The sequence below is a fragment of the Oculina patagonica genome, chromosome 12 (genome assembly GCF_052425735.1).
Source record: "Oculina patagonica isolate OP01 chromosome 12, crgOcupat, whole genome shotgun sequence".
NCBI classification, from domain to species: Eukaryota; Metazoa; Cnidaria; class Anthozoa; order Scleractinia; family Oculinidae; genus Oculina; species Oculina patagonica.
The window spans coordinates 1,341,235-1,367,195 of NC_135769.1; the positions used below are offsets into that span (position 1 = coordinate 1,341,235).

The window sequence follows — 25,961 nt, forward strand, 5'->3', positions numbered from 1 at the left end:
TTGAAAAGAAGTTTCACCTTTGAAAATTTCTTGGCCAAACAACGATCAAAAACAAAACCAGTTCCTTCCTCGATATTTGAGTCACGCCTTTTATTAAACACTCTTCCATGTAAACAAACTGGAACGTGCTTCTAACATGTCTAATACGCGTAGAATAACAACTTTTTTGCGGAGTGCCGCATTCCAGAATTTGCCTTAAAAACACGCGTTCAATATAACTAGCAGATGGTCAGGCGGTCTGCGTTTATTCAGGCTCGGTCGCAATAACCAAACATTGCGACCCGGGGCTAGAACTTTCATTGTAATAACATGAAGGTTCCGGGCTCTGCATCGAAAATGAATTTTTCTCTCGTTTTGTAATCTCGCTTGTTGTAAACAAAGGAAGGGCGGAAAAAAGAGGTGGGTTCTAAAATAGCTTCCCGGGACTAGAGACCTATCTGTCATGACGGCAGTTAGGGAAATGGATCCTGTCGATTTTATTTTTAATTTTTCTCCTTGGGTCTCTATTCATAACATTCCAACCCGTATACCTGAGTCCAATATCTCACCATGCGAAAAACAGAATTCTTTTTAATCTCCTGCTGAAAGAATTGAACAGGGCAGCATTCAAATATATCTAATTCTTACCTAAAAATATATCAACGCGCACTTAGCAATAGTACTTGGGCAACAAGTTCCCTTTTTCAACCTTGTCAACTTTGTTATTAAACTTAAATTCAAGTGTTTTTGACATTGATTAGTATTGATACAACTTTAGAACCACAGCATTTTAGAGACGGTTTTGTGGGCGCCTTGAAGACGGGTTAAGCGAGAAGTGAAATTGAGTGGGATTAGGAACGTGTTGTGTTCTTTGTTGGGGTCAAGGGCCAACTTCTGAATCCTTTCTTAATTTATTTCGCATCCTTTAAAAAGCATTTGTTTCGCAAATAGAAAGCCGCGGAATATGGCCTTAAGTAGATCCGGGAGTAGATTCACCCTTAAAAGAACAATAAGATTAACGATAAACAAAATTCCATCCTCTTTAATTCAAGAGATTTTCCGGCCGTCGAAAAGAAAGGAAGAGTGACTTACGCTTGTGACGTCACATCAACCGGAAGTAATCAATCCGCTGGCTGATTTAAAGCGGGGTAAGGTATGTTTTGAAGTCATTACAAATAAACAAGAGATACAGAAAGGTCCTTCATTCCTTCAGATAACGAAATCACCACACCGGAGTTAGTGATTTTATTACCCGGCGAACGATATGGGGCTCAGCCGAAAACTCACGGATTTTACGCTAAGTTTGGCGATAGTTTTTGTTTCGTTGGCGAATGTTTCATCACAATGCGGTACTGACCAAATGAAAACCTGCCCTGACGGACTTTGCGATGATGAATGTGAAACTTCCAGTGCTTCAGCTAGCGGTGTGGAAGCGATAGTGGCTATCATGAGTGTCTCCGTGGTGTTAATTCTTGGTTTAGTTATACTTTTGGTTTATATTTGCCTTAAACAAGGACCGTGGTCGCAAAGCGGCGACGCAAATGACTCCTGTGAAAACACATGTGAAAGCACAACTGTGGAAATTCCAGAATACCTGATGCGGCGACGCTTTTCATCACTGAGTATGATGTCGGGTCCTCCGCCATATTTCAGCCTTTTCAGATTCTTTTTGAACGAGAATGGTGAACTAACAAGTACAGCGGTGATCGGAGAGAACATGAGAACTGGAAATGCGCGCCTTCCTAGCATCGATCTACCGCCTGACTATGGCGTGCTGTTCGCACAGTCTCCACCACCGTACGATCACGTTATACAGAGGGAAGAGCCAAGAGTTGTAGGAACAAGTGTCAGCAACATCTCTGAATGTTAAAGTCGAAACTTTGGTGGATTCAAGACATTCAATAATCTTGTGGTCAAGTGCTTTGAGAACAAAGTTAAACACCAGAACCATCGCCGAATTCATGAGACCATTTGTCGGCCTACATGTGGGTGTTACTAGCTTGAAAACACCGACGTTTATTTGAAATCACGGAGAGACCATAAACAATGAAATGGTTTCAAGGCGAACATGTTTCCACTTACAAGGTCAGGGCCAGACTAATTCCTCGCCATAACCCGCAGCTAAAAATTAGAACACTTCAAACAACCGTGCGATTTTCTGTAAGAAGAGTGGTCAGTAATGCCATATGTGACTAATATTGTACTAAACTTTTACCTTTAACTACTTTTAGTGATTTTAGTTTTTAAAAATATGCTACTGTAGTATAGAAAACGGCGTCGAATTACTCTCAGTTTCGTTTTCAAGGGTGAGAATGATATCATGTGAATGCCGACTTGAAAGATATGTTGCGTCACAGAATCTTCGAGAGACGATTCCCGCAGTATGAAGTCGGCGAATGAGTACAATACAACTAAAATGTGATGAAAATATGCTGTGTGCCATTTCTGTTGTATTTATGAGAACTATCTAAGAGCTGTAAAAAGCTGAATAATAATCTAGCTAGATGAGAATTTGCAAATTAAGCATTTGTATATCACGCGTCACTTTGGAGGGTCCGGAAAAGGCGAGTCCGGAAAAATCGTCCCACAAAGTCGGAAGACGATCGCGAAAACCACGAATTTCACAGCTGTTTAGTATATACCGGGATAAAATCAAAAGTTATCAAAAGTTATTACTATTTTTAGGAAAACAGAGGGATTTGACTTAACCCTTGAAATAGATCCTGGAGTAATATTTTCTAATTAGCCTTTTGACGAAATCTTTTGTTCTTATTGCCTTTGATTTCGCCACTAATAGACACTAATTGTTTTATACAATAGATTTGATTTCACAGATTACGTAAAATGACTTCTTTTCTCTATTATTTATTACTTTTAATTTGTGTAAATAGCCGAGCTTGTGCTCTTTGTTCATACCTAAGGATATGATGATGATATTTAAATCTTTATTTATTGTGCTCAAATAAAACAATATGTGATATTGTGTTCATACGAAAGGAATGGTAATTTGTAGAAATGTCCTCGATACTAAACAATGCAAACTTTCGCAACAACAACAAAAACTTTACACACGTCTAAAGGAATTTACGTCTTGAATGGCGAATCGAGCCGGAAAAAAATTCGCCCACAGTTTTCGAATTCGCCATTTCTAACTATATATATACGTCCTAATCTTCCAAGCCTTAACAAAGGCTGTTCCCTTTTGGTTCAATATAACGTCTTTGGCGGCTTTCTTCCTTTGTTTTAAAACCTGTATTTCAATAAAGGTTGCCCTCGAATTGAATTTAATTTGGTAACACGCAAAATGCCACACGCGATGCCACACGCGGCAAGCTGTCAGTGGAAGTTTGTTTGTTTCAACATTACGCAAACTGTCCTATAATTTCCTGTTTCAGATACGTTTTTTTAAAAAAACTTCTGGTTAAAAAGACTATTTATGTCTAGGTTGTGGTAACAGACATTTAAAAAATGAGATTCTTTAAATTTTGGTGGAAAAAAGGATTTATTACATTTTGCCGAGTGTGACTGTACGTAATGAAGAAAATATTTCAAAGACAGCCTTATATATATATATATATATCTTTTATTGTGTCCGAACTGTAAAGGAGGGACCTATTTTTTTCTTGTCGATTTAAGTTTTAAACGAGAAGCCACGAGAATCCATTGGCCATAAATCGGTGAGAGGACTTAAGAATGGAGCGAAAAGAGATATTTGTTATATCTTCTTTCTGCAAAGAGGATCCATTACGCGAAGGGGGTCCCATAAAGTATTTCCAATCACATTGCGCACAAGATGACTGGATAGTTTTGTAACAATGTTGCACTTCGTACCTTTTCGTCAATGTATAAGTTTTTAAATGACGAACTGCATTATTTTTTATTTTTAGAGCTGTCAATTAACTATTCTGACGTCGATCACGTAATCCACTTAATCCTGAACTCAGACAAAAATAATCTTTGCACGTAGTAAAGGGGGCGGGACGGGTTCGGGAAACGAGAGAGAAAAGGGTGGGAGGCGGGACAACGTTACGTCGGTCTCAGAGGAGGCGGAAGAGGAGGGAACCCTGGAAACGAGGTTTGACAGTTGGACAGGTAGCTTGAGAAAGAGGTAAATTTTTCTTTAATTAAATTGGTTATATTAAATAATCACAAATTGGAGAGATTCTCGTCATTCAAAGCCAACTTCGATCCCAGGCTCTCTCTTCTTTTCCTCTCTGTTTCCTTTCGTTGTCAAAAGAGTTAAAAACTTCACGATTTGTTCAAGTGCATTGGTGTTTTATTTTTTCTGAAGCTAAAGCCGAAAAAGCCTTCTTATAAGCCCTATAAGACTGGGCAACCAAAACCAATGGTTTTCGCCGAAAATAAATAAAAAACTTATCATTTATTATCAATTTTATAATTCAAGCTAAGCCTTGAATGGGGGCCCTCCAATACTGTTCCTCTGATTTCGATTACAAAAAATGCAAAAGAAAAAATGGCCCATGTTTCAGACAATTGAGAAAGATCTTAATCAGTAAGTGATGCAAGCTAATTAAAAGAAAATTGCGCTATTTGAAAAAATAAACGTCATTTTGTTTATTTACATCATTGCACAGTTACTTTGGTAACTTGTTGACACGCGAACACTTTTGAATGCTAACGTTAATCATTTGCATATTCATTTCATCAATAACCATCTCACTGGCTGTCTCTTTTGTTGTTTATATTATTTTTCAATGAAATTTTTCAGTCAAGAATCAATATAACCTATAATTGAGTTAGTTTGAGGTTCAATTCTAGGCCTGCTTCTGTGGATGGTCATGTTTTTCCTGCCAGATATCATGTATGTTAGCGCTCTACGTAATAAACACTGAGAAACAGAATTCAAAGTGTTCTCGTAAATGGCGAAGACGTACTTGTTATTGTTTTGATACGTGCTTTAGCGGAGCTTGTTATTCACATGCAAATGAGGAATTATTTTAAGCACAGGTTAAGCCAACGGGAGTTAAGAGAAATTTATCGCCTGACTTGTCAACAACAAGAGCGTGAACAGTTAAGTAGAACTAATGACGAGGAAATATGTGAAGAGCAGGGTGACTAAGCAGAAATGTACAGCGAAGAATTGAACGATAAGCTTCGAAAGTTTCGCGAGAAATGCGAAGAAAGGCTAACAAAGGATGTCGTTGAATTTCGTCTTGTTGTTAGCAATTTCGCTCGAAGTCATCGCGATCTCTTTCTCTTGTCAACCACCGCAGAATTGTGAGAATGTTACAAGCAAAAACAACACTCAAGTTATCGAGTCTGTGAAATGTGGTCCAAGGAACATTTCTTGTGGTCTTGGAAAGGTTTGTCGAGGTGGCATTTGCATTGATGTCGAATCAAAGACTCCGGACGAAGGCGGGGGCCTGTTTCCGTCGATGGACTTTCCATACAAAACAGACAGCGAGGTTTCGACAACTTCAAGCCCAACTACATCGCACAAACACGACAAAACCACTGCATCTTCTCATGGTTTGATCTCAGGCAATCAGGAATTTGCTCTCGTGCTTGTGGGCTTTTCAATCCTCTTCATTAATTTCTGCCTGGTGTCGTTTTGCTGGGCGCGTATGAAACGACGGCGACTTCAACAGCAGCGCTCAGCAGCAACGCAGAGTTCACAAACGGGGGACGATTGGAACGAAAGTCACATAATCAGAAACAGGGGAATTGAGAACTTTGCGCTGAATGGCGATATGGATGCGTTTGGCAGCGAGTTCATGTTTTCTCCAGTACATCTGCCACCTTATGACTTCTCCTCAGCTTACCACAAACCCCGGCCTAGGTCGGAAGATTCGGAAGGGGACGGAGGGGAGGGAGAAGACAGTGGCGCTGCTCTCGAAGCTCAGAGTATACCAATAAACGAGGACCCACCTCCATATACCGACCAACAGTATGAAGGTTCGTGTAAACCGCCAAGCTATGACGAGGCTTTGATGGTTTTGGCGACGAACGTTGAGGAAAGTACGTCTGGGTTATGATAAACACAAACGTCTGTTACTGGTGTGAGCAGCTAGGAGAATCGACTGAACTAGCCAACTGAAAGGGCTAGTAATGTCGAAGTTCTGAGGCTCCATATTACAATGAGCGCAAATACAAAAGCGTAGCTATGTACAACCGCCTTTCATCGAGGGCAACGGACGAAATCCATAGTGAATTGTTCCGATAGACATCAAGTCGAGTAAAATCGTTCTTCATTTTACCCATCAAGTGTTAAAAAAGATTAATGTTTACAGTAAATATGTTCAAATTAAGGCTCAATCAGTGAACTAAAACTTCCAAAGTAGATGTGCTTTAGCTTTACCTAATAGATAGCTATGACAAACCATAGTTACTAACTATAGACAAACACCCCCTAAATTATTAATTTTATATAGTATTTCTTTGTTGAATGACGGCAATTTAAATTATACAATGAAAGAAAGAAACATTAAGCTGACAGCACTAAGTAAGTAAGTAAGTAAGTAAGTAAGTAAGTTGCCTTTATTTAAAAACACGATTTAGATAAAAGCTGACAGCATTAGTGATTGAGGCCGGAGAATTAATGAATACAGTGATACATGTTTCAATGTATCACCTACACGTTTTTGATGGTCCTTAATAGGACAATTTGGTCACGTTATATTTAATATTTACAATTTCTGTTAAGATTGGATCGATATTTATCGGCAGACAGTTAACCTGTTTAAAGACTGAAGTGACTTACACAAAGACGGTCGGCAAGGAGCTTATTTTAACCGATTCACTTAATTCACCTTTTGTAGCAAATTCAAGCTCAAAGCGAGCCGTTGAAAACCTAAATCAGTTCTATCAAAGAGATGAGCTTATTTCTCTCAAAGAGAAATGTACGATTATGAAGAGAATATTGAAAGCGACCTTGAGACTTAAAGGGTTACTAAACGAAATATCAGTGAGGCTCATTATGTAAATACTTTGATCGTAAGACGATTTTAAGAGCCCCATATATTGAATACGTTTGAACTTTGTATTATTTTTAAGAGAAAATAAATTAATGGTAATGAATGTCAGTTATGGTGACGCGCTTGAACGATTTCCACATATTACGTAATGGATTGCCAAGCAAAAAACACGAGAGAAAAAAAGGATCGCGCGTGAAAACTGCAGTTCACGCGCGGTCCTCGCGCGGCCAAATTTCTGAAATGGCCGCACGTGAGTTGCTGCATTTCCGAGTGTTCACCGTGCAGCGCGAAGCGAATAAACTCGCCCTCAGGAAACAAACTCAAGTTACCTGAAGTGTTTTGACCGCTCAACTGAAATGCTTTTCATTTCTACATTAAGTTGTCATTTTGTTTTTGAGAAGGATGAAACGTGCATCTAGGGAGGTTTAATTTGTCCATTTACCGTACCCAAATTCGCAAGTAGCCAATCAGAAGCGCGATCTACTGTCCTGATATCCTACGATATCAAGTCACTGACCTATATGCCACCATATCACGGTCATTTAATTAAATATTTTTTACGATGAATTAAAAAGAGGTTTACCAATAAAAAAAAAATTTTTTTTTTTTTTTACCGTCGTAAAATAAAAAATTTCCCCAAAAGCCCCCTATATTTTTATTTTTTTTAAAAATATAGAAAAAAAAAAAAAAAAAAAAAAAAAAAAAAAAAAAAAAAAAAAAAAAAAAAAAAAAAGAAAAAAAAAAAAAAAAAAAAAATATTAAGATAAATAGCACAGAAATATCCTCTGATTGATATTTCGTTCTCGAGCAGGCGTACGCGTAGGGGAAGGACTGGAAAAGAGAGAACTTGAAACGATGGCCCAGCAGTCCATGCGCCCTCCTCGCACGTGCACGCTCTCAAATTTCAGGCATGCAAAGCTTCAAAGACTCGAGCTTTTGTATACACACACTATGTATACATCCGACTTCATGCTGTACGCCTAACTTCTCATGACTGCAAGCTGCAAATTTTAGATAAACTATTAGTCATCAATTCCATAGCAGACTTAAGATCTTCATGAGTTCTACGCATTTCTTTTAATTATGTTAGCTTTGATTATCAGGTCGTACGAACACGAATAGACACTGAATAGATGGTTTCTTTTTGTTGATGATTTTCCTAATTCTTATCATCTGTTTTCTTGGCAATATACCGATAAGGTGAGGCGAAGTTTCATATTGTTCGTAGCGATCAACACAAAGCTTTTGAAACTGTCTTGTTCCCGTGTGATAACTTTTATTGACATCAAGTTCAAGAATAAACATGCCATAGTACATTTAAAATCATGCAAGACAAAAAAGTTACATCCAAATATTAAAATTATGTAAACGACGGCGGCACAACAAAGTTAACAAAATTGATAATCATTGCGGGATAAGCGTTACTGATTGGATTATAAGTTTATCTAGCTAATCCCAGATTAGATTCATCCACAAAATCGACGGGACTGAGGAAGCGGAAAGCCAAACAAAATCTGGTGAAACAACCAAGCGATACCATATAATATCTGACCCTCCTAAAATTCTATTGATCCCTCTGGCGACGATTGCATGCAGCCATGAACCAAAACATCAAAGTGAAAGCAACTGAAATCTTCAATGTAATGCAGAGAGAGAAAAATAGGGATTAAGGGGGGGGGGGGGGTCAATATTGCGGCCTCAGCTACCTGCAATATACCCAGTAATGCTGTCAGCTTCAGGTATATTCTCCTCCATTAGAATGAAGTAGCCAACGAACCGCGAATATGACCAGGACCATATTCGTTCGTTATATGGTAATAACGAACAAATATGACCATAAACGCACTTTAAGCACGGTGCGTAATAGCATTAACAACCAAGCGATATACCGTATTTCACTTCACAACTTGATCAATTCACATTCACTTTTGAACTATAAAAACTAATCACAATCTACATTATTCATGACACTGTTTAGGAGTGTTTAGGGTAGCAGTCGGCTTGTTTCCTCTCTTTGACATCCCATGCAGGCCTTGGAATGTACCTGCGATATTCTTCAATGGTGTCCCTGCCCTCTTAATTTCCTTTCCGTTACGATTAATTTTTGTTAGGTTGCAGAACTATTGTGATCTTCTTATCAGTAGCATATAGATTTCCTGATTTGTCTAATTTTGAAATCCATCACTCCTAACGAAGTCATATCCATTTAATTAAATCACAGATATTCCTGAAACAGTTACCACAAACCAGTCATTTCTCAAGTTTTCAGCTTTGACACGCGGGGAAGTGGGACCTTTTTATTCCTCATTATCCCAGTTATTGTTTCTAATTCTTCTTGGGAATGAAAAATTCGATCGCATGTTAAGAGCAGCGCTAATATATACAGCTGAGGGATAATCTAATCATGTTTTTCAGTTCTAATTTAATTTTGGGAATTAATAGCGCTAATAATATAATAATTAAACGGAAAGCCCTAAGGGCGTAGACAGAACCAGGCGCCAGTAAGGTTCCAATATGCCTATTATAAGGTAAATCTTATCGAACCAATCCTTTGCTTCAATCTCTAGACGTTGGTGAACACACCAAAGAAAAAATTCAATTATTTTTGTATTAACATTCCAGATTCTTTGCGGTTTCCTCAAAGACGAGCTTATGTTTCAGCACTAGAACTGAACCATCTGTAATTTGACATGACTCAAAGATTTGGTCAAATGTTATTCAGACATTTAAAGAAATGATCTGAAAATGATGCCAAATACCTGAGCTAAATATAAAATTTTTGCCGCAGTTCCTTTAATAAAAACGTATATTTTTGATGTTGACGAGAAGATTCTGTATGTCGTACCTTACTTAAAAGTTTATCAGAGTGTATGTTTCTAGCATTTGAAGCACTTGACTGCTAGTGCTCCGGGTCCAATATTTCCATCAGGTAAACCAATCAAATGCTTTAGTTGTTTATATGCAGTTTATATACCAACAAATTAAAGCTCGTATTAAGCCTTTGAAACGCACTCACTCGTTTAATGTCAACAAATTGTCCACACACCGCTTTAAAAGTTAACCATCTAGCTGACAGCCTTAATCTTATGCGGCGCCAGTATGCGAGATTAGCAGAAAATCTGAAAAAGTCGGCAAAATTGAATGCAATTTTAATGTTGTCGAATTGCCAATCATCTGTTCAGCTGTACTGATATACTGACATACAAACCCAAAAGGGACAGCGTATTAAGTTCATTACCGGCGTAATCAAGACGACATGTCAAGCAAACAGCGAATCGTCTTCACAAAGAGAGCTTTCAGAGCCTTTATTTCGGTTTAATGATAGTTAAAATTCTTCGGGTGTAAAATGGATGCACATGTTATTGAAATGAGATGGAAACGTTTTGTGATATGGGTGTATGTTATGGCGTTAAGTTCATGGACAATACCGAGAGTTTTCTGCGAAAATTCCACTACCCCGCAAACAGCCTGTGAATCGTGCGATCTCGCTGAAAAGCACAAGCTCTACAACTGGTTAGTTCTCTGCATCGTATTGCTGTTACTGGTTCTTCTACTGGTGTTGGTTGGTTTTCTCTGTCACCGAATGTGGCCAAGAGACCCGTCAGTTCTCGACAGAGCTGTGTGTAGGTACAATGTTGTGCAACAACAAGGAGTATTATACGACTTCAGCCAAGTTTCTTCAAGCTCGTGAGGAACAGGAATCGAAACAGGAACAACGCCACAATGACTGTTGAGTATACTTTTAAGTCGATAAACTGTGACCGACCGCAGACAATTCAGCCATGCGCCAGTGTGTACTTTGGACTCAAAACTTGGCGAAGGAAAAAGGACAAATGACGAAGGAAAAATGGTGTTATATGCATGTCTTTGACTTGCGGTTAAAACTTTATAGAATGGTCGTCATCTTTATTCGATATTCGACCGCCAAAACAGGGGCATTGTGTAAACCGCAAATATGTTTCAGGTTGAACTTCATGAAATTATGAAATTTAGAATGAATGCGATTATTTTAAACCCAAAAGACGTCATTTACAACCTTTCCATTCGAAATAAAACGAGGTGAATCTCTTATGGGGCGAAAAAAGTACCTGGAATGTTGAAGAAATTATATCAATTTTCTTCTTCAAATCATAACGTGACGGCAAACATGAGCAAGGGGGCGTGACTTCAAGCCGAATCATCCTTGGAATAAGTGCTTGGATACAATAAACGACTCTCCCTGCAGAGAAAAGCAGACGCGTGCGTGTCTAGGTTCAGCTGAAGAATGACAGGCATTTCATGGAGCTATTAATAGAAAAAGAGATGACAACAATCTGGAGTGAACTCCAAAGTGAAAGAACTAGACAGACAGAAATGAAGAATACTTACGATCGTCATTGAAGAGAGAACTCAAGGCGCGTTTACACGGCAGAGAAAATTGGGTACGGACCTCTCAAAAAATTGGTCCGGACCTTACCACTTTTGTAAAGAAACAGTCAAATCAAAACGGGGTCATAGGCGCCTATGGCCCCGTTTTGATTTGACTGTTTCTCTACAAAAGCGATGAGGTTCGGACCAATTTTCTGACGGGTCCGTACCCAAATTTTTCTGCCGTGTAAACGCGCCTCAGTGTCAGTTTTTATGGACAGTGGCACAGTACTGAACACACACGTGGAACATTGCACGCAATATTTCGTGCACTATATAATACAGCAAGAAAAGTTGTTATAATTATAAAATGCTACGTCTAATTAACCGTTTTTCAATAGACGGAATTTCCCGCAAGGGGGGAGTGGTAGAGAATTCCATATCACTCAATGACTGGATGGATGGAAGCTTGTCAAAATTCTTAAAGAAAAATGATAAAATTGAAAGGCAAGATTACTTCCGTGTCTAACCCCTGTCGTAAGAATGAGTTTGCCGTTCAGTTGAACTGGGTCTAAATAGGTATTGCACAATTCACTAGACTTTGTGCTTTACTTTTTACAGGCGCTAACTTATAATGAAGGCGCGCGTGGGCCGCGCGCGTGTAACCTCCCACGAGGCGCGCGTAACATTCCACGAGGCCCTGGCACGAGGCACGAACCATAAGCTTTTTTTCGCCTAAGCTTTTTTGTTTTTCACCTAAGAGGAAGCTAAGTAAAAATTCTAAAATTAAGCGAATAAATTTATTTGATCACAATTATTAAAGGAACAAAAACCAAGAACGTTACATGGAACAAGTAATACAGATTTCTGAAGGCTATGTCACCAAACTTTGAACAATTTAATGTATCGGGCCCCGTTACAAATTAACTTGCAAGGAACCTTACCTGCCTTTGTATTACATTTTACTGTTATTACTTTATATTAAAGGATATCGTTCCTTTAACTGGGGCTCGTCAAAAAGTCATTCAATCAGTTATGCTGTAAAAAAGAAATAAAATGCTTAACTCACCGTTTGTTTCTTCAGTTTATTCATGACGCTGTTGCAGAGGATGATTAGAAACAGTCTCTGCGTGGCTGTGGCTCGCCTGGACCTTCCCATCGCTTGTTGATTAATGACGCCGTTTGCTGTTGTTTATTGATTTTATTAACATATTTCATGCGCTTAGGTCGCGCAGGACCCTTGCAATCATTAGTATGTATGTATTTAAAGAGTATGCACGAACTGCCGGACGACTGAAGCCGACAACAAACGAAATATTCATGAGAATGTTTGTTTAAAAATTTTCTTTAAACTCTTTTGTACAAGTAATTACTAGCAATTGTTCTCCGTTTTGTGCCACGTGCGCTGGAACATAGGGAATTATCATAATTAGATTCACAGCTTTGAATATATCACACGTTGTTGTAAACATTGATTCGCAAGGTCTTCGGAAGCCTCAAAACCTGCAATTTTGTGTCCAAGTTTTCTCCGCCGATATAGAATTTCAATAGTTGATTCGCGAGGAACGTAAACTTGATGTACTCTATTGTGCTATGACTATAGCGAATTTTTAAATTTCCTTCTCAAAATGAAGATAGCACGTTTCAAAGTTTAGATTTCACATTTTTGCTCTCTTAAACGCCATTAACTTGTAGCAGTTTTTTAAATCGAAATTTCGTTCTAGCCATAGCACAAAAGGGGTTGTGATTTATCACTAGGTTATATAATCATTTAATTTGGTGCACTGTACTAGCTGAAAACTTGGACACAAAATCGCATTATCTGCAGTTAAACTTTTAAGGGTTTGTAACATCACAGACAACGGTCATCTCTCAGTATAAGGACAATCATGAGGTAATTCCATCATCCCCGAATATCCTTGATAAATTTTAGAGGAATCGATGTTCAAAATGTAGTGAATTAAAGCTTTATAAGATAGCACTCCGTCAAGAAATTTGGCTAATAAATTTATTAATGAGCAAGGGTCCCGCGCGACCTTAATAAATTAAAAAACAACTTTGAAACGTGAGACGGTAGAATAAACAAAAGCAAACTGGCCTGCGTTGCAGCCGGACGTGTCATAAAATCTTATACCGGGGTTTGACTCGTCTGCAACGCAGTCTAAAGCAAACGGGCTCTTACTAATCAGTGGAGAGAGGTAAAAGGAACAGGCGGTGATTGCCGAGACGAGGTAAGTGGAAAGTTTGTCTTGGCTTTGTTCTTGTGGCAGAGTCAAGAAACCGTAGAAAAACAATAACTTTGTTTGTTTACAGCGCACTTTAAAGATTATTTTCCCTAGCGAGTGTTGTTGGCTATCAAATTGGGTATCAATCCTTTCCTTTTGACACTAAACACTTGTCACGCAGGAAAGAGTACGTGACAAGAGCGCTGCGTCGCACAAGAGAACAAGAAGCCTATGCGTACCGTGTCGTACGGGGCGTATCCGGGCTGCGAAATGCGATTTTCAACTATTGTTTGGCTAAAATCCGTTTGTGTTCCCAGGCTATCAGTGTAGAAGAACTACTGCATGAAATTGCGCTACGAAGCGAGAAAGTAGGTCGTCCTAGAAGAAAGATTGACCCCAGGGGGGGGGGGGGGGTACTTGCAGTATACATGACGGGGGGGGGGGTCCGACGAAGCTTCATAGTGCGAACCCAAAAAAATACATGAGCCTGAAATTTTACACCCAAAAAAATACCCGACATCAAAATTTTCTACCCCAAAAAGTACAAAACCTAGCACCTCTATACTGATTTATTCAATAAAACAGACTTTAAGACCTAAAAAAATATATGACAGATCTCTTGACCCAAAAAAATACCGAGGGTGTAAATTTTCAACCGAAAAAAATACGTCGGACCCCCCCCTCCCCTTTTTTCAAGCCCCCCCCCGGGGGATAGAGAGGGGGAAAAGCATGCCGCCATTTTGCAATACTACCACTCAGGGGCCCCCTCAGGTATCGGCACTTGTCTTCTCGGTCTCCCCCTGAGTGGCGTTTTGTCACATTGTTTACATTGCAAGATGGCGGCGGCACAGTCGCACGTTTCTGTTTCAGTTCACATTCGAAGTTGAAAGGGCGCTACTGATTACGGTTTTTAAAATATTACTTTGGTGTTGACGACTTTCTGTGGAAAGTTGAACATTCTGCAAGTGATCTCCTCGCTAAGTATCCGCCTCAGGGGACGATAGATACGTCAGATCGTTGGAACCAACGCTTTGATGCACAGGTGGCGTGTCGATCGATCTTTTATAAAAACAGATGTGTGCGACGTATTTCGGATTTTGTCCTCGGAAAATTTCTTTGCTGACTTGGACTGTGCTGTAGACTTTAAATCCCTCGTGAGCTGATGTGAGTTTAGAAGTCTTAAACTTGGAGTCTGGTATGGCGGATCCTGTTAAAGCTATTATCATCGTTTTGGTCATTGCAATCGCCCTTATCTTCGGATTTTGTTGCCATTTTGCGTCGCGAAGGGAAGACGCAGAAGATAGAGCCAGGCAGCAAGCTGCACGAGCTGGGACATCTGGAAATACAAACCGAAACAATACAGGCCCTGTGTTTATATTCGGTTTGCAGGGAACCGCTTCAAATTCAAATGCTGGCGCCGCGCGCGAGGCCGAAACGAACCCAACTGAAGATCAACCCAATGAAATTCAACCTGATGAAAACCGACAAAGTCCTGATCCTATTGCTGATAGCGGCCCGCCACCTTATAGATGTGTAACAGTTCCCAGTGACCCTCTGCCACCGCCGCCAAGTTACGAAGAAGCTCTGAGGGCTTCAACGGAACATTTGGCCATCTCACGGCAACACATTGTGTAAATTCAGCACAAAAGAACGTGATGTTTTAATATTGCGCTGTAAGTGTGTTCTTTGTTTCGGTGATATTCAGCCGTGAAATATTAGCCTGCGTTGCAGACGAACAAAACCCCGGGGTTTTGTTCATCTACAACGCAGGCTACCGTGAATAGGCCAGTTAGAAATTTTTGAACCAGTCGTGCCACACTGCTTGAAAGAGCACTTTTAAAATAAGATGTTTTAAAGTCGCACTTTGTACATAGCGGAGAAAATATTTTTAATATTTTTCAGTTTAGCAGTAAGTTCTTTATTTCCAAGTTTTACATGCAACAAGCCTTTGCATGTCAACGTGTTCTGCAAAATAAACGATTTTTGCTGAGCAGACACTCAAAAAGGAAGACATTTTGAATATTTTTATTTCAAACAGTTATGCCATCGTGCCTTTAATGTTACAAACGTAACGTATTTAGAAGCTTTGCCACACAAAACTGAAATTTTTAAATGCCAGATTCTGGTTTCGTTTTAGAAGGTTTGGACAAGCAATATTGTGCCAAAAGGTAATTTAGTTTAGGGTAAATCAAGGAATAATTAAGCTGTAAACCATTTATTTGCATATCTTTATTTTATATCCTGCTCAAAGGCTATTGATTGACGTTTTGTTTTAAACAAAACGAGTAATACTCGACGAGGGATCACGCAATCTTCCGTCACGCGATCACGCAACATCGCAAAAATTGGAAAAACGATTTTACAAATTGCTCGAGTCAAGTTAGTAGCCTAGCCTACAAATAGACGGGTTTCAGCCTGTTGTTTGGCAAAATTTCGTCTGTGCTCGCAGTTCGCCATGGTGCGTTCTCTCATGACTCAACCTTGTGCTCCAGCTAAAAAAGAGTACTGCTTCATTTTGCGTTTCTTGTCGAAGTTGAATGTATTAGTGACGGTATCCTTGGCGAAAATATACGCCAGTTTAGTTAGGCATTAATAATTTAACCGTATATATCTTAGGCACAAACTGTACAGCGTATATGGTATAGGAAATATGGCATATCGTAAATAAATATTGCCTCAAATTACTAACCTTTCAAGTATATGTTGTGTTACCCTTGCAACTATTGATAGCCAGCTCGCAGGTTTTTAAGCCTGAAGATCGACGAAACCGTTGTTTAATAAGTCAGCCTAACTTCGGCCGCCTCTACTCAAGCATTAAGGCTACCTGAGCGTTATTCTTGGCTAGGCGCACATTGTCTGCAAAGGGGGGACTATTCGCGGTCTTCAAAACATGACTTGGGTGTTGTCAACTTCCTCAGAAAAGCAAATAAGTATTAAAACAAGTGATCTCTATCGTGTACGCCTCATCTTTGTCATAGTACGACAGATCTGACAAAGATAATCCGAACCACGTTTAATTTAAGAGGGATTGCTGGTGTTGGTCATGAATTATTCTTTCCTTTGGATATGTTTAGCGAGGCCTTCCAAGGGGTGTAGCCATGTCGCAATGTCGCATGTTTCTGGGAACCGGTCATCGGTTCCCAGAAACACGGTCGCCTAGCCAACAGCTGTAACTGTCGCATATCGTTTTCCCCGCTATTGTGATGCTGTCGCACTGTGTCGCTGTCGCATTTCAGTGCCATAATGATGTCGCTTGTCGCTGTTAAAATGTTCCTGTGTCTCCAGAACTCAAGGTCATGTCGCTTATCGCTTTTACCCCTTGGAAGGCCTCTTTAGCAGTTGTATTCATTGCACTCGTCGTTGTTACTGTATGCTACATGGCGGCGAAAAAGCGAAGGGAAGAGGCACAAGAAGAAGGACTTACTTCACGAAACACAGGAGCAGTGCAGCAGTTTCATGACCCTGATGGAAGCCAAGAGAATCCTGATCTTATTGATGACAGTCAATAAGATCAACAGTCAACTGCTGCCTGACAGTAATTTAACAGCTTATGGCAAACCTCTGCCACCGCCTCCAAGTTACGAAGAAGTAGTATTAAAGGGCTTCAGCTGAGAATTTACCGTGGCAAGACAGATGACTGTGAAAACTAAGAAATTTAATTAGCACAAAAAAACTTCATCTTAATCAGTTTATCCCTTTCAAACCATCTGTGCCACAGGGAGCCTCCTGAATTATCATATTTTGAATTGATCTTTGCTTTTGAGTCGCTACTGGTATAAGCTACACTCAGACACATTTTTCGTTTTTTCTTTTTTTTTTTTGTATATTGAAACTATTGACCCCTTCGGTGCCAAATGTATAATGCGATCCTGAAATTTCCTAAACTTTGCTAAAAAAGCACTTTTTCACCCTGCAGCAAGATTTTGATGAAGATTCCATGTCAAAATGTACAATATTTTACTTTGGTGCATGCGGAAACATACCCATTTTTTTCTTGAATAGTTCTGTGGAAAGGCCAAGTCCTGGTTTTATCAGGTGCTTGCCACAAAAATCTGTTGACTTGATGACTTCACAAGTGGTTCATTGACTGCTCCTCCAAGGGTCGACAAAAGTTTGTTTTACACCGAACTTTGGCACTGAACGGGTTAAACAACCTTGAAACGTACTCTATGTCAGCCGAAATCCGAGTCCAATACTCTCGATTTCAATTCCAATCCAACACTTCCTAATCTAAGCTGACAGAAGAAGCGACCCGAGCAACCGCGCCGAATGTAAACACTTGCGATGGAAGTAATTTCTCTATTTTTACCGATTCTTTGCAGCTTTCTAAACGTTTATTTGACTTCATCGTGTTATTCTGACGATGAATGTTTCGGTGAATATCGCTGCTGTAAAGTCAGACATACAGATGAAGAAGGTTTATGCATCAACCGTAAGAATTGTTATGGCTTTTGTCTCGAAATCGACGATTGCTCAGCACCAGAGATTTGCGACACTTCGCGAAATCTTTGCACTACACAATGCAGCTTTAGTTCCGATTGTCATCAAGGATATATCTGTGATGACTATCATTGTGTTTCAGATGAAGACTCTAAAGACTCGAAGTTCAATATTGGCTCACTAATCGCTATAATTATTGGTATCGGAGCGTTTATTTTGCTGATCTGTTGTTGTACAGTAAGAGACACTCGTCGTTCAAACCTGGTTGAAAGGAATGTGAACGTCAACACAACCCAAAATATCGTCTCCACGAATAGAACTTCTAGGGAAACAAATGGACAGCAAAATGGAGAAGCTGGCAGGTTAGAAATGAGCTCAATTGTTCAAGAAACTGAGCCCCATAACGAAGATTCAAGTGATGAAATCCTAGATCCCATCGCAGAAGACGCACCCCCTGCATATGATGTTGTCAGCAGTCAGCCTGAATTACCTCCGCCAAGCTACGAAGAGGTTATGAGGGCTTCACATGAGATTCTGCCACGGAATGAAAATGAGCATCAAGTTTGACTGTTCGAGGTTATGTATAAATCAATTCCAAAGGCAAACATCTTTCCTCCCTCCTGGGCATCTGACATTTTAGAAAATAACCAAATGTCAAATTATTATATAATTGCTCTATCAGTACAGTGCTGACGAGGAGTGGTGTAATTTGATCTGTACACCAAGAGGAAACTCGCTCTGCTCAGGGGAGGTGTGCCAGTGATTAAAAATGTTCACTGCTTTCTCGACAATGGGCACGTTCGCTGCATCATCTGAGTCAGAGCCCTGACCACCTGCCCCAGTGGCACTGTTTGCGTCATGTCGAATGTAACTCTTACCCTCTCCCCCGGGAAAATTAGTCATAACTCTGCTCTTGCCGAAGATTTGAATTTGCCGCAAGTGAAGTAATGGGCAATTTTGAATCTCCATCCTGCATTAGCAGGTTTTTGTTTACGCCAACCATGGGACTACCTTATACGGCCATCAAAAAACACCTAAACAATACCTTGACCATCAAAAGAAGATATATTACGGGTCACGTAACTTCTAACATTTATCATTTATCCGTGAAATTATGCAGAATATCCCCTGATACGTAGCTGACAAGGCTGTTGGTCAATTTGGCCAAAATCAGACAACATTCTGCAAGATTAAGTATGTAAAGTGATATGGCAACTTGGATAAAGTGAAAGTAAATGAAGAAGCGTTCTCAAGATGAATACTCGGAAAAAAGATTTTCCGAGTTCCCCCAACGGGAGTCGAACCCATGACCTTCCAGAATACCGGTTGGACGCTCTAACCACTGAGCTATGGGAGACTCGTGGGAGACTCGCTATGGGAGACCTTGCTCACCACGAGTTTCCCATAGCTCAGTGGTTAGAGCGTCCAACCAGTATTCTGGAAGTTCATGGGTTCGACTCCGGTTGGGGGAACTCGGAGAATCTTTTTTCCGAGTATTCAACTTGAGAACGCTTCTTCATTTACTTTAAGATTAAGTATGATAATTTTTATTTAACAAACTGTCAACAAAAACTATTGTTCTGCTAAAAATACTGTGGTTATGTATCACTGCATGAGTGGAGAGTCTTGGCAACCTACATCACATGATATCTGTTACGTATGGATGATGGATAACAATACTGTCCTAGCAATATATGGGAATTGTGACAATTTGTTGAAATATAGTAATTCATGTTAGCTAGCTAGATAACCACCCACTGGGTGCATGTGGCTGTATCAACTCCCGGGGGGGGGGGCACTCCCATATATGAGCTATATAGGTATGTGGCGCTGTGAGGGGTATTGTTTTCAAGCAGTTTAGTCTGGGATAGGGTATAGAAATCAGAAAGTTTTGGTCTAGAAAAGGGTAGCATTTGCCGGAAAACTGATCTGTGTTATGACGAATTTAGTCCAGAATAGGAATAGAAACTAAGGAGAGAAAGAGACTTCCCTAAACGTAAATAAAATCATCGCAGCATCGTTGTTGACAGATGGTTTTCCATTAAAACACTGATAGTGATACAGTTCTAAAAAATGCAAAGTCTGGGATAGGGTAGGGATTTACGGTGTCTAGTCTAGTATAGGGTTGCAAAAATCAGCTGAACATGGTCTGGTTATCGGGCAAGGGCTTCAAATACCCAGCGGCACACCCCCACCCAAAAATAGACAGGGTGCCCCCCCCGGGGGGTGGTGTATCAACTCTGCTGTTCATAATCATTTCTCAGAAAGCTGTAGAAAAGATGTCAAACATCAATCAAAAACCTTGACATTTGGCCTGGTAATGTCTAATTTTTTCATAGAAAATGGTGTACCGGTATCTGTCAAATATATTTAAGGAATCTAAATCATAATTTGCTCAAAGGGTAGGCATCTCAGGATTAGCATGTACATCTTAGGATTAGCATGTAGGTCCCTAAGAGTAATATTAATTAATATTTATTTTGGAATTATAATGTATAATAAGAAAGATATTGATCAGCTTTGTGAAATTCTGATATTGATCAGATAATATTTTTTTATTCTTTCACATTAATTCAAGAGTGTGATATGGATGCTTATTGGCACTGTTCACTGGGCAATATTTTTGAACAGCATACCTTATTATAGGAATATAACAACATTAACAATGCGAACAAAATGAGGCGTAAATTCGCTTTAAGAAAAGTTGAAATGCTTATAGTAACGTGTAATTATTAACATCAAAATTAAGCGAATTTTTGAAAATCGCGTTGAAAACATGTATCGTTAATTTCCTATAATAAGGTAGAAGATAAATTGTAACATAAGATAAGGCTGTATTAAAAAGAATAAATAATAGTTAATAATAGTTAATTATTTACATAAATAATAAATGAATAATTTACCAGAAGAAATAAGAATAAAAACTAACAATGTACATCTACTCTATGGATGCACAATTCATCAGGGGATTCATTGAACATTGATAGGTGTATATGAGAATGTTGTATTCAGAACTTTAAGAAAGTCAAGATTTTAACTGACTTTGGTAATCTGAGAGAGATTGCGTGACCTGCCTCAATCTGCGTGGGGATCTGGGTACAAACGCGACTTCGCGTGACATTAGCTTTATATAAAAACCGGATCATCGAGGTGGAAGGAATTGCCGTAGTTTGCCGATTCTACCTATACTTCTCGATTCCAGCGATCGTCCTGCTTTAGAAATGTGCGAATTGCCAAAGAAATATTCCTGCCTTGCACATTACTTTAGCAGAATTTTATATTTCATGACCTCGTCCCGCGAGAATCTCCTCCCGCGAGACCCACACGCGCGAATTCGCATAATGCTAAGCACTCATACTCTGGGTGGTATTTCCGCTAAACAGACCACCTTCACGGTTTTTTAACTCTTGATAAATGATAAACCATCGAAACTAGAAATAGCGTAAGTTTACAAACTTTCGCCCGAAAATCCCGTCGTCCCGATGAGCTGCCCGTCTCCGAGCGAGGATGAGTTATTTTCGGAAACAGTAATTTATTTGTCCATGCCTCCTTCATACTATTCTATCACACAATTTCCTGTTAGTCAGTGCAAGTAGATCACACAAAAAGGGGAAGTATTTTCGTTGTCGACCTTATTGGGCATATTTGAGGAGCTAAAATGACGAACCCCAAGATTCTAAGATACTTTTGGAAAACAGCGTTCGCAAATACTGTGCAAATATTTATGACAAACTGTATTGTGATCGGCCTGCTGTGGAGTTCGAGTGGGTTTTTTTACAAGCACTTTTTGAAGTCTTTGTTGTTTGCTCTGAAATGATATTCCACGGATTGTATTATCTGTGATTTTTAATATTTTAAATCGTAGGAATCTTGAAAATCAAAAGGAAAATATTTTTTCGAGCCTCTGGATCGAGAGGAGGAGGTCAGGATTCCATTGTAAATAAACCACAAAGGAACAATGGTAAATATTTTCTCATAAAAAGATTTTTTTTTCTATCTAAAAAGACGGATTGGGAATGACAAAGGAAAACGAACGAACGACGAAGTTTACGATGATCCATCTATGACGTAGATGCAATGCTTGACACATTTGACGGAAAAAAGAAAACATTTTTAATTTGCATCCGTTGCTTGCGGTTATAAAGATCTACGAAAACATGATCAAGTTTTGCCCTCCAGCAGTCAAATACAATTAACTGCTGGTTGTACTGTTAATTCGCTTTTTATGACCAAAATTGGAATTGTGAAAATGCCACAAAAACAGAAACTGTTAACACATAGAAAAGATACTTATATGGTAAGTAATTACAATTGTTACTCAGCCGATACACCCTACGGCAAGTCCGCTCCAGTAAAAAAGAAAATAAACAAAAACATAAGTAAATAATTCGTCTCAAATCTTTGCTAATAGAAAAAAACCTTTTTTGTTGCGCGCCTTTCAACTGATTTCTTCATTCCGCGATCGAAAACATCAACATTCGAACGCTGTGAACAAACAAACGATCTGCAAGCATTGTTCGGTATCGCTGTTCACTCACTCGGATTTCTGTCTTTTCCCTTGGTCGAAAAATCTTTAAGAGAAAAAGGTAGTATCCCTTAAATCGGATTTCTTGGGCCCAGTGTGACTGGAAAAATTGTTTACTGCGATGATTTCTCCGCGAAACTATTTATGGCGATTGAACTTTTAATAAAGGACACTCATTGGAAAATTCTACATTGTTATTGAATAAAGATGAAATGTTTGCCGGCCAATTTATTTTCAATTTTACCTAATTTAAAAAACGTCTGTGTCTAATAACATCAGCGAGGCTTATTAAACTACTTTCGCTGCTTAATTTTATGAAAAAGAGGACGAATTGGAATGGTTAAGCTAAAATCTTCAGTTTGCTGAAAAGTAACTGATTCTTGTTTAGATCTAAAATTAGAACATTGTATTACATTTTAATATTGTTATTTTAGTGTTCCATTACCACTGCTAACTAGAGGAGACAAATGATAACATTAAAAGCTGGCAGGTCACAAAAACGAAGATGGATGTCATTTTAAGACCTTTTAAGTAAACAGCCAAGAATTCGACCCTATCGGCTAATGTTGGGTTAAAAATAGCCCAAGGGGTTATCTGTGTCCAATATTTTTGCTTTACCAAGCGGAAAACAAGCAGGCGGGAATGTGGGATTGTTTGGAAAAACAAAACAAAGCAAATGCTTCAAATAAAACGCGCAACGAAGTAGCGTCTACAGAAATTGACATAAAATGCGAGTTCGAAAAAAGTGCGTGACTTCACACCGCACACGTGCGTGCACGCGATTTGAAACCCACAAAAATTAATCACTTGACAATTTGCCATTCATTTCATGGATTTTTAACAGACAAAGCTATTGAATTGAACGGTTCGATGAATCGACTCTCGCAAGCGAATATATTTTAATAGATTCGCTACCTGGTGCGTCCCGTCGACCTGTATGCACAACCATCCTGAGATTGGAGAATATCTGCCATTTATAACTTCTTACTCATGGTGACAACGTGCTTCCGAAACCCATTTTGTAACAACAAAACAGTAGCACAGCGTTGATTGATAAGCATATTATTATTTGCATATCTATTATTTCCTGTTATTAACACCTGCGAGACGTGCAGGCCGCTTTGTTACCACTTGTCGAGCGAGTGTGTAAATGAGCAAAGTGTGCCACTGTTTACCAAAACGAATAACTTCACGAACCCTCGATGGGGGGAAAACATAAATTAATCTCGCACGATGATGAAGGCCAGTGAAGTCGTCACCGTATTCCTGTTGGTGAATTTATGCGGAGTTAGATTGGATTCACGGTCGACGTGTTCTGAAGACCACAAATGCTCTAACTCGCAAATATGTTGCGGTAACTTTTGCGTCGATGACTCGAAAGTCTGCAAAATCGAGTGTCAGAAACAGGCGGATTGTGATAGCTTGGGCAACGCTGAATGTGTCGACGGCTTCTGTGAGTGTATCGAGGCATCTTCTTGTTCTAACACGTCGATATTGCATGATGGATTCCGGTGGAATCAACCTTGCAAAGAGGATTTCGATTGTACTCAAAATACGAAATGTCGCAACAGAACTTGCGTTGTAAGTAAGGAAAAACCGGAAAGATTGCCGCTTAATCCCGCGCTTCTGGCCATTGTAACGATCATCAGTGTGTTAATGTTTTCTTGCCTTTTCTGCTGTTGTTTGAGCCGAATGAAAAGTGAAAGAAATTCAATGAAAACACGAGTGGCTAAGGGAAAATTAAAAGCTCGCGTAGAGAGCAGCGAAGGCGAGAACGGAGGAAAAGCCGCTTCTCTTCCGCTAATAAATGCTGGAAGTCATGTTTCCTCGGCTGCTGCTGAGAAAAATACAATGACCCTGAATAAAGAGGAGGAAGAACTTATTTCCGTTCTTATAAATGGCCCTGGATTGCCTCCGATTCGCGAGGAAGACGAAGACGACGACACGGATAAAGATTAGAAGATGAAAACAGCTGTGTTTACTTGGCTTGTGAAAAATAATTATTGTGCCGTCATAAAGAAGTGAAAACTCACTTGATTTGTTGCCTTCAACGGTAAAATGCAGTTAGCGTCGAAGTAAAGCAGTAAACAGACAAATTCGAGAGTTTTCAGGCGTAGAATTCGAAAAATCCGAAAGTTTCCGTGTGGTTTATCACGTTGCTGATTAAAACTCGCACTGTTGGTTAATAACGCAGCTTTTTTGCCTGCGGTTAAAAAGAATGGATTTGTCAAACCACCGAACCAAAGTTGGAGATCGTAAGTTATAATGCCGCTTTTTAATCAATTCTTTGACCACCGAGTACTTCAAAAGCTGTCAGGTACAAAATTTAAACTTGCGGTTTTAACTTGAAGTAGAAACAACCTTAAAGCGTTCAATACGCTAAACAAGGGCAAACCTTTTGTAAAATCGCTCCAGAGTTTTTTTTAATATTTTCATCCATTTTTCTTTGCTTATTCAGCTTACTGGCTACGATGTTTATAGTGATAATGAATTCTGGTCTAGACATGCCAAGAATTGGATTTTCTGCCCTGTGTTATCAGAAAATAGCCTCGGGAAAAGATCCTATAAAGAAAAGAAGCTTTGGCGGATATTATTGAAGATTAAATGAACTTAATGGCCATAAAGTCGGGCTATATCAAGTTCTTGTTGCTTAGATCGTCAGATGTCGAAAAAATAATAATTAAAAAAGAAATTGAAATTATTTACCTCACGGACATACTGACCGAATTAAATGAATAATTTAATCTCGTAGGTTTACGATAAAAACATAGTTGTTAAGTTTAAGAAATGAGTTACAAACCTTTGTAATATATTTTATGTGAGGCATGTTGGAAACGCAATATTATAATGGTTAGCTTTCCTCTTCTTTTATTTGGATTTATGAAGATTTTAAAAAAAGCTAAGCCGGAAAGACAGTGAGTTTTTGGTTAACCCGATATATTGGATAAAGTCTGTAGAACCATAATGCTATGGTCGATTTAAATTCAAATGGTTATTTTGGAAACATTTTTATTGAGTTGTTATTCAGTAATTTTGTCCAGTTATATTGACTCACAATATTGTCTTTACGGAAATCATGTTTATTACTTCTGCTGATAATACCATAAATCACCTTAAAAAAAGCCTTGTGTATGATGAGTTTACAATGTAAATTTCATTCAGAATGAAATAAAAAGAACTCTTGAGCAGTTTAATTACTTCCTTCTGACCTATATTTCTTAATTAAAATATTGAGTCTCCTTACAGAATGACCTACAGTCTTTTTATTGTTAGTTTTGAGAATTAACCAATTCATCAATTATCGCTACAAATACATCTCTTAAACCAACTGTCAAATGCCTTCTAACACCCTCGTTCGTGTACGATTTTTTTCGAATTATTTCGGCCCTCGTAAACGGTCTCGTAATTTGCGCATATTTTTCCTTCAATTGTATCATGTGGCGGAGAAACAAATGCTTTTTGGGCGTTTTTCTTTGCCTATTGAGGACTGATAGTTTTGTAACCATTACG

The 25,961-nt window shown here is 39.1% G+C and overlaps 6 protein-coding genes across 6 annotated transcripts in view; all 6 read left to right on the plus strand.

The window, feature by feature from the left end:
* LOC144633775 (uncharacterized) overlaps window positions 1–25,961 on the plus strand; it is a 145,107-nt gene that overhangs the window by 7,388 nt on the left and 111,758 nt on the right. The gene's annotated exons all lie outside the window — the stretch shown is intronic.
* LOC144633013 (uncharacterized) lies at window positions 1,006–2,968 on the plus strand. The gene has a single exon (XM_078491790.1). The coding sequence runs from the start codon at window positions 1,244–1,246 to the stop codon at window positions 1,847–1,849; it is 606 nt and encodes a 201-aa protein (XP_078347916.1). The 5' UTR covers window positions 1,006–1,243; the 3' UTR covers window positions 1,850–2,968.
* Window positions 4,958–7,022, plus strand: LOC144632761 (uncharacterized). The gene has a single exon (XM_078491479.1). The coding sequence runs from the start codon at window positions 5,136–5,138 to the stop codon at window positions 5,973–5,975; it is 840 nt and encodes a 279-aa protein (XP_078347605.1). The 5' UTR covers window positions 4,958–5,135; the 3' UTR covers window positions 5,976–7,022.
* LOC144633801 (uncharacterized) lies at window positions 14,312–16,175 on the plus strand. The gene is made up of 2 exons (XM_078492676.1): window positions 14,312–15,206; window positions 15,250–16,175. The coding sequence occupies exon 1, from the start codon at window positions 14,684–14,686 to the stop codon at window positions 15,119–15,121; it is 438 nt and encodes a 145-aa protein (XP_078348802.1). The 5' UTR covers window positions 14,312–14,683; the 3' UTR covers window positions 15,122–15,206; window positions 15,250–16,175.
* Window positions 17,734–20,577, plus strand: LOC144633795 (uncharacterized). Its single transcript, XM_078492669.1, has one exon. The coding sequence runs from the start codon at window positions 17,771–17,773 to the stop codon at window positions 18,491–18,493; it is 723 nt and encodes a 240-aa protein (XP_078348795.1). The 5' UTR covers window positions 17,734–17,770; the 3' UTR covers window positions 18,494–20,577.
* LOC144633792 (uncharacterized) lies at window positions 23,250–25,639 on the plus strand. The gene has a single exon (XM_078492667.1). It carries the CDS (start codon window positions 23,685–23,687, stop codon window positions 24,408–24,410), a length of 726 nt encoding a protein of 241 aa, XP_078348793.1. The 5' UTR covers window positions 23,250–23,684; the 3' UTR covers window positions 24,411–25,639.

Bases quoted from the DNA above. Each gene is read 5' to 3' on its own strand.
- LOC144633013 (XM_078491790.1), top strand. From the start codon at position 1,244: ATGGGGCTCAGCCGAAAACTCACGGATTTTACGCTAAGTTTGGCGATA.
- LOC144632761 (XM_078491479.1), top strand. From the start codon at position 5,136: ATGTCGTTGAATTTCGTCTTGTTGTTAGCAATTTCGCTCGAAGTCATC.
- LOC144633801 (XM_078492676.1), top strand. From the start codon at position 14,684: ATGGCGGATCCTGTTAAAGCTATTATCATCGTTTTGGTCATTGCAATC.
- LOC144633795 (XM_078492669.1), top strand. From the start codon at position 17,771: ATGGAAGTAATTTCTCTATTTTTACCGATTCTTTGCAGCTTTCTAAAC.
- LOC144633792 (XM_078492667.1), top strand. From the start codon at position 23,685: ATGATGAAGGCCAGTGAAGTCGTCACCGTATTCCTGTTGGTGAATTTA.